Source organism: Mustela putorius, unplaced genomic scaffold, assembly GCF_011764305.1.
Source record: "Mustela putorius furo isolate JIRA1106 unplaced genomic scaffold, ASM1176430v1.1 tig00003853_pilon_pilon_pilon, whole genome shotgun sequence".
Lineage (NCBI taxonomy): Eukaryota > Metazoa > Chordata > Mammalia > Carnivora > Mustelidae > Mustela > Mustela putorius.
The window spans coordinates 85,214,987-85,227,734 of record NW_025422005.1 but is presented as its reverse complement, the minus strand read 5'-3'; the positions used below and the strand labels follow the sequence as shown (position 1 = coordinate 85,227,734).

At 38.2% G+C, this 12,748-nt stretch overlaps 1 protein-coding gene across 4 annotated transcripts in view; it reads right to left on the bottom strand.

Annotated features, from left to right (window-relative positions):
• CDC14A (cell division cycle 14A) overlaps nt 1-12,748 on the bottom strand; it is a 174,130-nt gene that overhangs the window by 99,932 nt on the left and 61,450 nt on the right. For all 4 annotated transcript variants that reach the window (XR_006601838.1, XR_006601837.1, XR_006601836.1 and 1 more), the window contains exon 5: nt 9,231-9,310. Coding sequence is in view for 1 of the 4 variants with exons in the window: in XM_004775179.3 (XP_004775236.1) it covers nt 9,231-9,310 (80 nt within the window). In the remaining 3 variants the exon portion in view is untranslated. The remainder of the gene's footprint in view (nt 1-9,230; nt 9,311-12,748) is intronic.

The window sequence follows — 12,748 nt, the reverse complement described above, 5'->3', positions numbered from 1 at the left end:
GAACCAGGTCCGGGGAAAAGAAAGAGCTGATTGCTTATTATATCTAAGCCTACAAGATAAAAAAGGTATTTGCTGAGCATTCATGGGAAGAACAAAGCAATCTACCACCAATCAAAGAGCAAAATCAAATGGCTTCATAGGGAAGCGCCAAAAGGTGAGCATGACCACTACTTAACAAAAACCAGAACACAGAATCTCCCACTTTTTAGATTGAAAATAAGGCTACACACTAATCACTCTGTTCATCCAAAGAAATAGATATGTAAAAATTCATCTCTAAATCATGGCTCCAAAGGTCACATAAAGTCAGCAGAATAGACTCTGTCCAGAACTAGCAATAATAGGCACCAAAAAAAAAAAAAAGACCATGCACTGTGCTCAGAGCTTTTTATCAAGATGTGAGTGACACCATGTAACCACACTAATTTTGCTTTACAGATAAATATAGTGGTAAATTGGGGGCACCTGGATGGCTCAGTCAGTTGAGGGGCTGTCTCTTGACTTTGGCTTAGGTCATGATTTCAGGGTTCTGGGACAGAGCCCTGCATCAGGCTCCATACTAAACAAGGAATCTGCCTGAGGATTCTCTCTTTTTCTTCCTCCGCCCCTTCCCTTGCTCATGCACGCACATGTGCTTTCTCTCTCAAATAAATAAATAAATAAATCTTTTAAAAGTTAATAAATAGTAGCAAATTGCCTTTAGATTAGGTACTGAAAAGACATTCAACAAAATAATGACATTCATTAACGTAAATGTAATTCATTACTGTAATTGTAGTAAACTAATATGAATATATTAAATTAATGTACTTTTCTAAACCACCTTTATCAACTAAGACTGGCTATCAGAAATGTACTATATAAAGAGTACAAAAGCTTGGCACTGACTCTTCTATAGAAACGTCGTAACACAGATCTGGGACCATCAAAATAGGAATAACAAAGAACATCATCTGAACCAACTTTCACAACTCAAACCACTGAAGTACCTGCTGTGTTCCAAAAAAAATATTATAGGCATAACTCACTTCCTTACGTGTATTTAGTGAGTCATAGAGACCCTGACAAATGGCATTTATTTCCTACTTTAACAAGAAAAATCTAATAAAGAGTCTGCTTTTCATAGTGGTCCAAGTTACTCAACACATCCTGGCTGTTGAGAACAGCCTGACCAGTTTGGAATGGATAAGCCATTGACTCCCATCTATTTTCAAAACTCAGGAATCGAGCATATATATCCTCACTATCAAAACTAATGTGGATCTTTCTCATCACACTAAGCATTAAAAGCAAAGATTTATTAAAGATCCAAGGGGGCAGAAATAAACCCCAAAGATCAAACTGTAAAGCAGAAGGATAGCCATCATAAGGATACACTGGAAAGCATAAAATAAATTTTGTTTCTACATTGTTGATACTCCAAAGAAAAACATGCTAAGGAAAACTGTTCTTTTGAAATACAAAGTTAATTGCTAAATAAACTTTAACAAAAATCACAATATCATATTTAAGCTAACAAATATCTAGTTCAACATTTTCTGTGAAGACATACATTTTATAATTAGATCTAACATCTATCAGCACATGTTTATTTTGCTTTAGAAGAAAGAAGGCAGCCTAATGCCAAGTTCTAAGTGGTTGACCCCTTTGAGCCTTTGTTAAGAGACCTACAAGTTCTGGCATGCCCAGATGGTCCAGAGTAATTGCTTCAGAGACTTCCCACTAAGACTCAGCCACATTAAGACACAGCTCAGCAACAGGGATATCACTAGGGGTCATCCCCAAAACACAACAAACCTCTCCCTTAATACAAACAGTATTGATTCATTTCAATGTCAATTGAAAGGACTGCTGGTGGGAGTTTTGTGGTCCCTCTGGTAAGGAAGGTTTTCTGGCCTCACACCTGTTCTTCTAAGAGAAAAGCTGCAGGTTCCTGTTCATAGTAGATAAAATGCCATTATTTGATAAGCCATCTATTTCCAAGATTCTCAGGAAATAGTACAAAAACAGCTCCATTAAATGGTAGCATATTATTCTAATCCCAAGCGATCTATTTTGTTCCACACAGGTGTGGATCCAGAAATGTGTCCTAGAGTGTTTCAGAATACTGGTGCTGCCGGATATTAACAGAAATTGGGGTGAGGGAGTGGAAAGGGGTTCAGGATGAAGTACTCTGGAAAAGTCCGCGTTAAACGAAGTTAAACAGGTTCCTTTATTACTCAGAACCATTTAAAATCTTTAAAATGAGAATGTGTTTTCTAAATCCCCAAGAGTTCTAAACTTTTTCTTTGAATCTTTTTATTTTTATTTTTATTTTGCCATGGTAGATCGTATAGAGCAGTAGTTCCAACCTTACCAGCATACTGGAATTTTGTGGAAGTTTTTGAAAATCCCAATACCCAAACCCAATACCTTAGAGCAATTATGTCAACATTCCTGGGAACAGAACCCAGGCACCAGCGTTTTTTAAAGCCTCTCAGACTTTTAAAAACCAAATATGAGAACCAACATAACTTTGGGAAATACTACCTCTAAGTTCTAGCCTCCTCTCTAACCTAAAATAAAACAGTCACACAAAAATGCATTCCTGCACCTATCCAGGAGGAGACCTGCAAAAAACCAACACCAAAAAAGAAAAACTAAATAGACAGCTGGAGAGAGAACATTCAATGTCCAACCAGCTTGATTCCAGTGGGTGTCAACACAGCACCCTACCTTAACCTCACCTCTACACCTACTCATTGTTTCTCAAATCCTGCTTTCTATATTTGTCATCAAAACTGGGAGCCTGGATGCTATTTATTATCTATACAGTTAAATTCTCCATTTTATATTATATGTCATAAAAAAGTTGATTTCAGGACATCTATGAGCCATTATCAAATACCAAAAAAACTCACCATGTTGCCCTATTTGACCCATAAACAAAGAAGTAAGTTTTATAAAATGAATTTAAAAGCACAAAAGAAATCAAAAGAAGAGTTATGCAATTTTCCGTGTTTTACAAAGCTGAGCATTTTCACCAACACTGTTTTATGAACATCAGAGAAGGTGGATTTGAAAACCATGGCCATTGACTGCCAAGAAGACAATATGAGAATTCCACTAAGAGTTGGTAGTCTCATGAGGCCTTAGACAAGCAAAATTAAGATGAATTCATGGAACAACTGGTCAATAGTATAGACTATAAATTTGGTAACACAGTGAAAGGAAAAGTACCTAAAAAGATTCACACTAGGCTTGCCAATTCAAACTCTGCTGACTCTGACCCCAGAACTGAACAGCCTCTTGTTCCCTTGAGACCAATTGCCAAGCCAACACTAAAGATGGATGGACTCAAGGAACTGAAGTAGGTGAAAAAATACCCTTTTCCTCTAGTTTTCAGGTAAAGTCACTCTTTCTTTTTTTTTTATAAAGATTTTACCTATTTATTTGAGAGCGAGAGAGAGCATGAGCAGAGGGAGAGGCAGATGGACAGAGAGAGGCAGACTTCCCGCTGAGCAGGGAGCCTGATGCAGGACTCCATCTCAGGACCCTGAGATCATGACCTGAGCCAAAGACAGACACTTAACCAACTGAGCCACCCAGCTGCCCCTAGCCAAAGTCACTCTAGACAAACTCACTGGTCATCCTCAACACAAGCAAAGGTACATTATTGGACACAACTTCTTCGCAATTAAATGAAACTTAATTCCATTAACTTAATGAAACTAAGACTGACTTGCAAAGAGCAACGTCACAACAAACACTCCTTGAGTGTCACACCAAGTCAGAAATTCAACTATCTCTAAAGTCTGCTATAATTAATGCAGTCAAGAACAAGCAGTAAATTGAGGAATTGGGTGGAGGTGGTCAAAAGGTACAAACTTTCAGTCATAAAATAAATACTGAAGATGTCATCTACAACATGATGACTACAGTTAACACGGCTGTCTGGTAGATTTGAAAGCTGCAAAGAGAATAGATCCTAAAAGTTCTTATCTAAAAGAAATATTTTATAACTATATGAAGTGATGAGTGTTAACTAAATTTATCATATAAACATTTCACAATATATGTATGTCAAGTAAGTCATTATGCTGTGCACATTAAGCTTATAAAATGCTGATGCCAATTACATCTCAATGTAAAAATTTTACTTATTTATTTATTTAGAGAAAGAGAGAGTGAGAAGGATCAGAGGGAGAAGCAAACTCCCCACTGAGCAGGGAGCCTCATGTGGGACTCGAACCCACGACTCTGGGATCATGACCTGAACAGAAGGCAGATGCTTAATTGACTGAACCACTTGGTGCCCCAAGATATTTGCTTTATTTTTTTTTAAGATTTTATTTATTTATTTAACAGAGCAAGAGATAGCACAAGCAGGCAGAGCAGCAGAGGAAGAAGGAGAAGTAGGCTTCCCACTGAGAAGGGAGCCTGATGCGGGCCTCGATCCCAGGACCCTGGGATCATGACGTGAGCCAAAGGCAGTTGCTTAACCGACTAAGCCACCCAGGCACCCCAAGATATTTGTTCTAATCATGTATGTGTAAAATGTGAAGGAGCCTGCACAAAATGCAATGCACAAAATATAATAGGGAATTACAGATGAAAGACCTGCCAACCCTCTCTAGAAAAATGAGGAAAGCCTTTACAGAAGAGACTGTTTAGATAAATTTTTGTTAAATGAATAAATCTCAAAGAACAACATTATTCAAACTCATATCCAAACTCATTCAAACTTAAAACCCTTTTACTAGAAAGACACTAAGAATCTAGAGAACAAATGGAAACAGGCATTTCGGTCTAAGAAGGCATATAAAGACGCAAACCACACTTGGAGAAGTCCTCAAACTGGTCTTCATTTTTAAAAATTTTTCCTTTTTTTTTTTAAAGATTTTTTATTTATCTGACAGAGAGAGAGGGAACACAAACAGGGGGAGTGGGAGAGGGAGAAAAAGACTCCCTGCAGAGCAGGGAGCCCAATGGGGGGCTCAATCCCAAGACCCTGGGATCATGGCCTGAGCTGAAGGAAGACACTTAATGACTGAGCCACCCAGGCACCCCTTAAAATTTTTCAACAATAAAACGACTACACTTAAATGAAGTCCCTTTAAGCCTTCTTATTTTTTAAGTAAAAGTATTACTGCAACAGCATATTAAAAAGAAATCTAGATGATGAAGATAGAAGTATAACAACAAATGGTATAAAAAAACTTCATGGATCACAGAATCCAAATTACAAATAAAGGCCAACGCAATGATGGCTGACCCAAACTATAAGACGATTCTTGTTAACATTAGATTAGCCTTAGTTAGTCTGGACTGCAGACTAAAATCAACTCACATCTTACCTCAGCATTAGGAAAAAAGTAAGCCTCTTTAGTCAAATTCCAGAAAACCAGTACTATTCCTTCAACTATATTTTTTACTAAATTATAAATACACCACTTTGTGGTATTTTCTGCTTCAAATGTATGGTTTATATATACATTTAAATTAAGAGTCGGGTTTAGAAATATAGGTTAATATAAACACAACTCTTGATTTCTTAGGTTATCAGAAAGATAAAACTTAGAGTTACATTCAAGTTACAGTCAAACTTTTATCAGGAAACAGGTGCCTAAACCAGAAACAAATGCCTCATCTTTTCATTAAGCATTCTTTTTTCATATAATGAGTACCTTTACGCAAACAGATTACTAAAATCCCTTTACATCTAACCACACACTATAGTTTTCTCCATAGTAGTGTCTCAGTTTCTTTCTTCTAAAATACATTTCAGACCACGTGAATTGAAAAGCTACAACAGAAATGATAGGAAACCACCTAAATGTCTACCCTTCAAGTGGTTACATGCGTTCTTGTATATTTTGTATATCACACAGAAATAATACAGAATGGAAAAGGAAGCTCTCCGTGAATTGATATGAAAGATATCCAAGGCGAGTTAATTGAAAAAAAAAAAAAAAAACCAAGGTATAGTGTATGCAATGGGCTACATTTTGTGTTAAAAATGAAAAATAAGAATATATATGTTAGCCATAAAAAAGAATGACATCTTGCCATCTGTAACTACATGGATGAATATGGATGAAGTCAGTCAGTCAGAGAAAGACAAATATCACATGTTTTCACTGATACGTAAATTTTAGGAACAATACAAAGAAAGAAAGAGAGAGACAAAAAATTAGGCTTAACTATAGAGAACAAACTAATGGTCACCAGAGGGGAGGGGAGGCAGGGGGATGGGTGAAATAGATAAAAAGAATTAAGAGTACACTTATGGTGATGAGCACTGAGTAATGTATAGTAATGTTCTACATATCACTATCCTATATATTATTATTTTATATATTATTCTATATATATTATCATTCTATATATGACATATATTCTATATATTATATAGCTAAATCACTATATTGTATGTCTGAAACTAATGTAACATTGTACACTAATTATACTGGAATTTTTAAAAATGTACATATATCTTTATTTGCTTATATGTGCATAAAGAAATTCTGGAAGGATATGGAAGAAACAAATACCAGAAGTTATCCAGAAAAAATTAGAGAGTAAGATCAAGGGTGGGAGAGAGACTTCTCACTGTAAATTTTTTAAATTTCTGAGCCATGTTGATATAAATATATTTTCAAATATTTAAATAAAAATAATTTGGAAGAATAAGCTACAATTATAATAATTATTGCTTAATTCTGTTAGGTAATAATAATTTTCTTCCTATCTTTTCTTCCATTCTGATTTTAATTAGTCAAAAATTCTAGTTCTCAGGAAACAAATTAATTACCTGGCACATAGAAGCTAAACATATAATTATGCTTAAAAGAAGAATTTATTCTTTCCTCCTCTTCCAATATCTTCACCTAAATTGACAATTAAGGATAGCAAGGGTCATCTAGCTCATGAAACAGAAATACATCTCCCTTGACTTCTGAATGGAAAATATCACCAGCATAAAAATTAATATACATTTTCCACTTAAAATTTTTAAACAGTTACATTGTCCAGTGGACCTACTGACTGGCATTACAATTTTCCAAATATTACAGCATTATAATTTCCAGGCGTGTGTTATTTTTCAAACTAACAACCGAAAAATTGCAAACATATTTCCGATTTAGCAAACAAATTGAATAGGCCCTCACTGTCCCAGGGAAAAGGGCCTCAGTGATCCCCAGGCAGACATGGCCCCTATATCACCACAGACACTGTGCTCCTCCCACAGAGAACTTCTGAGGTCAACTCAGAAACCTCACAATGCCAGGGTTTTCCATAGTGCATACCTGTGCCTAATCTGACCCCTCCATTCTCAACACCCTTATCTATCTTTAAAAGCTCAGCTGAGGGGCACCTAGATGGCTCAGTCAGCTGAGTGTCTGCCTTTGGCTCAGGTCATGATCCCCGGGTCCTAGGATAGAGCCCTGAGTTGGGCTCCCAACTCGGGGCTCAGCTGGAGGCCTGCTTCTCCCTCTCCCTCTGCCCCTCACCCCACTCTTTCTTTCTCTCTCTCAAATAAATAAAATCTTAAAAAAAAAAAAAAAAAAAAAAAAAAGGTACCCAGAGACCTTTCTTGCCTTCCATTCACCACGTGAGGACACAAGTCTGCCCCAGTGAAGAGGGCTTTCTCCAGAACATGGACCACCCTGATCCCCTCTCCACAACTAAGAAATACATTTCTGTTGTTTATAAGCCACCGGTCTATGCTCCTTTGTTACAGAAGTCCAAACTGACCAAAATAATTACCCTTTTCTAAAACTTAGAATTGTATTTTACAAAAGGCTTTCAAATTATAGAAGCCATTAGAAGTGGAAGTAAAAAACAAGCTTTGTCTCCATGTTAAAATGCTCCTAATACATATCTGTCACTTTTTATGTGCCCTTCAATAGCTAATTAGTTCATACCCTAGAACTGGAAGATATTTTCCACTCACTACTTTTCTCTGACTTCACTGAGACTATCAAACATTGATCAAGCAAATTAAGCACATTAGGCAGTATCTCCCCCATTCCTCCTCCCAACCTCGACACCACCCTGTGCCTAATTAACACTCCCTCCTATGGCCTGAGAAACAGAAATGAGAATCCCTTGGATCTGAAGGGATTTAGCCTTGATTTATTCATTCAAATATTTGCTAAAATCACTTTCAAGTGTCAGGCACCAGGACCTGCCCTCTGTGAGTTCACAGGAGAGTAAGGAAGACTGACAAAGAGGTCTCTCAAACTTCACTCTTCCTTTCTTTCATTATTGTTGGCAATTATGAGATTAGCAGCAATGAGAAATACATACATTCGTTAAGTGTCTGCCTCTGGCTCAGATCATGGTCTCAGGAACCTGGGATCAAACGCCATGTCAGGCTCCCTGCTCAGCAGGGAGTCTGCTTCTCTCTCTCTCTCTCGCTCTCACTCTCTCTCTCTCCCTCCTCTTCTGCCCCTCCCATTGCTTGTGCTATCTTGCTCACCCTCTCTCTCAAATAAACAAAATCTTTAAAAAAAAAAAAAAAAAGAATTACAAATGCTTGTAGATTTGGATACAAAAATAAGCAATATTACAAAAGATATATACAATACATCATTTCACATGTATCTATCAATATTCACAATTCTAACAGAAACAACCATTGTGGGAGTTTGGCTGTATGTTCCCTTTCATTTTTTAAACAAGTTCAAGTTTACCTAAAATTTTTAAATGACCTTTTCAGCTGATACTTAAATAGTAGTTTCTAACACTGTAATAAGAAACAGCCTTCCTCAAGATATAAGCTAGATTCATGGGCTAAAAAGGTCATTTTGGGTCCCCATTGAACATATGCCCCTGGGAAGGTACTTTGAGGGTCTTATTCTCTATCCCCAGACCCCAGTCAGGGCTCACTCGTGCCCTGAAGCGAAAGAATAAATGGATGAATCAATGATGTAGAGTACTGAAATCTAACAAATCAAGTCTTCACATGGTTATTAGCTCATAAATCAGCCACTCTGTGCTGAAAGGTCAAGATGCAGAAGGAATTCAAGGAGAAAATTAATTCCTAAAAGGAAAATGCTATTTTATTCCTACTAGAGAGGGGGGAAAGAACTCCGCAAAAATAAAATAATAAGAACTACCAACTCATTTTATTCTGTATAACATCGTGGTCACAGTCTTAAGACAGTTAAAAACATGGTATTCCAACCCGACAGTGGCTGCTGTCTAACCAAGCGCTATTAGCCCAAGTCTCCCAAGAGTTATACCTGAACGGAAGGTAGGGGGAGTTTGAGCCAGATAGGAGTGCTCTGTAGGCTTCTTCTGGTGTCTTCTTTAAATAGATTACCTAAGACAGATAAATAGCAACATTTAGAACACCACCAAAGAATGACACAAAACTAATTTAATTACCCACCAAATTTGCATTTCCCTTTTTCCACTTTGACAACTGTCCGTCATGGTGATAATGCTAACCTTTAAAGGACAGCAACCAAGCCACCAAAATTTCCTTTTCAGCTTGAAGCTGAGCTGCCACCTTGGGCTTAGAAACGGGTAAGAGCTTCGAGACGGTGCGTAGACCCATAAAGAGGCCATCCAGGAGTGTTTACAAGGCACAGTGAACGGATACAATGGCAGAGTTTTCCCTTTTGGGAACAGAACAATTCTACTTTCATTATTATACTGTGCACTCCCAGTACAATAAAATAAAGTACAGTAAAATCAAATCACAACACAACAACGCATATGAATGTGGGTAGGAGACCCTCAGGGGCGCCAGAGTGGCTCAGTCGGTCAAGACCCTGACTCTTGGTTTCAGCTGGGGTCGTGGTCTTGGGGTTGTGGGATCAAGCCCCACACTGGGTTCCATGCTCAGTGTGGAGTCTGCTTGGGTTTCTGCTCTCTCTCTCTCTCAACTAAATAAATAAAAATATTCAAAAAGAATTTTTTTTAAAAAGAGCACTAGAAAACACACTGGCTTGACTGTTGATACCGAGGATACTTAAATCCCTCTGGCCCAGCATGATAAACTCATCTCAAAGAAACAAAAAGGAGCTCTTCAAACCAGTAAACAACTTAATCAACATCTTGACTATATAATATGTGCTAGGCACTGTATGGTACTGGTACCTCTCTTGATTTTACATTATGGGGCAAAGACAATAGTTAACAAAACAAACACATTCTGAGATAGGTGCTAAAAAGGAAATAAACAGCGTTCTGGAAAGAGAATAGGAAGGGGTTGCTTGAGGGAAGGCACAGAGAAGGCTCCCTCAGAGACTTGTAGGGTAAGATCTGCAGGGCACACGCCATGGAAAAGCAGGGGAAAGGAGGAAGCACTTGCCAGCCAGTGGGAATAACAAGGGCACCATCCTTGCCGAGGGAAAGAGCTTAGTGATCAGACAGAGAGATCCTCAGTGTGGCTGGGACATGGGAAGGAGAACCAAGTGGTGGCCAAATTGTGCAGAGCAGTACAAACCGTAGGCAGACTCCAATTATATTCTAAGTATAATTTAATATCTTAACTTTGAGCTGAGGACATTGGTCCTTTTCCTCTATAGTTTGAATCAAATTTTATCCCCAAAGATCCTCTCTACCTATAATTAATGGCATTATTTCAAAACCCTGTGCATTTCAGCAAGAGTGCCAGGGTCTCAGTTCTTAAAAAGCAGGGACTTCGGGGCGCCTGGGTGGCTCAGTGGTTTAAGCCTCTGCCTTCAGCTCAGGTCATGATCTCAGGGTCCTGGGATCGAGCCCCACATCGGGCTCTCTGCTCAGCGGGGAGCCTGCTTCCCCCTCTCTCTCTGCCTGCCTTCTGCCTACTTGTGATCTCTCTCTGTCTATCAAATAAATAAATAAACAAATAAAAATCTTTAAAAAAAAAAAAAAAACAGGGCCTTCCTCTTTACTTGCAAATCTCCTTTGAGTTTTAAGCTAGCCCACTAGCAATGTATTACATGCATTTTTAACTATTAATATTTTCAGGACTAGAAAACATCTTAATTCTGTCTTCTAAAGAAAGAAAACTAAAATAAATATATAAAATAGACTTAAAGCCTTTGAAAGAAAGCTCTGTACTACTTGACAAGCAAGCCCGACGGTCTGATAGAGACACACCAACCAAAGCCAACTGAACGTGAAACAAGAACAGCCCAGAAAATGAAACCACTGTAAAGAATGATCTAGGCGTGAGTCACTCATTCTACAAGAGAATCACAGCTCTAGTTGCAGCTCCAATAATTAGAAAAATCCACTTAAATCAACCCTGGCTTTAAAGCCCACTTTCAGTAACCAATATGAAAACAGGATTTTGCTGTGCCTTAATGGGAGGTTATACCCTATAAATAGAGATGGTAATAATGCGGTGATTTCTCAAGCCTAAAGATGCAGCACTACTGGAAAGCTGACTACCTCTGCTAAAAGGGAAAGCTGCTGGAAAACGCTTCTGTGTTTGCATGACATAATTAAAGCTCAGACAGCAACCTTTGAAAAGCAAAAATACATTTCCTTCCTCAGCAGCAATTACATTAATTCCCTTTAATTTCAGGGCAGCCATTCTGCAAGAGAGGCAAAAGACGACATGAAATACTTCTTTAACCTGGATACCCCACAGGGTTTAGCTACTCATCTTACCTGCATGACTTAGCACACATGACCCATGTTCTCACACTGTAAGATGAGAGTCTGTTTTTATTTTTATCCCAGTGCTAAATTATTAATAAGTGCAAAGTGAAACCCAGCAGAGGCCATCTAAATTCCCGGAAGGGTCCAGGGGCAGGTAAATACAATGACCTTTTACAACCTGATGATCGGTGAAACGTAATAAATGAGTGCCTTACTGTATGCATGCTAGGATCATTAAAGTACCAAATTTACTTCTAAAAAAGAACATGTCACGAATATTTTTTTGTTAAAGATTCTTAATGCCACATCTTCTGAGATATGTCTCCTATTAAAAGAGAAAGTGAGACAGAGAGACAAACTAGGCCTGACTAAAACTGGGAATAATAAAAACATTTATTAAGCCTTGCTGCTGAGGAATCTAAAGCCCAGAAAGGCAAGGTACTTTCCAAACTCACACTGCTGCTCTTTGACAGAGTTAGAATTCAAAGATCCAACTCCAAAGTCGGTAATCTGCTAAAAAATATAAACACACACAACAGCAGCACAAATGGGGGGCAAAAATTCCTATTCTTCCAAATTCCTAAAACACCATTACACTTGACTTTTTTTTGTTTTTTTTAAGATTTTATTTATTTGAGAGTGAGAAAGAATAAGAGAACGCATGGGAGGGAAGAAGGTCAGAGAGAGAAGCAGACTCCCCGCACAGCTGGGAGCCAGATAGGGGACTCAATCCTGAGACTCTGGGATCATGACCACTTGACTTCTAAAACTAGGTGACTTCAAACTGGTAACGGTAGTTGTATCTGAAGAACAGGACAAGGAAAGGGACTGGAGGAAGAAAGGAATACTTTCTACTTGACATTTTCTACTATCTCCACGTCTTACATTTTGTACAGACATAGATTAATTTGTTTTTCAAATGTAGAGTAACTAAATCAGTTAAATAGTAAATGTCTACTCTTTTTCAAAATGAAACCAGGGGCATCTGGGTGGCTCAGTTGGTTAAGCCTGAGCTTAAATTGGTTAACCTGAGCCTTAGGCTCAGGTCATAATCTCAGGATCCTGGGACAGGGTCCTGGGATAGAGCCTGTATCTGCCCCCTGCTCAGCAGAGAGCCTGCTTCTCCCTCTCCCTCCTCCCCTCTCCCTGCTCATGCTCTCTG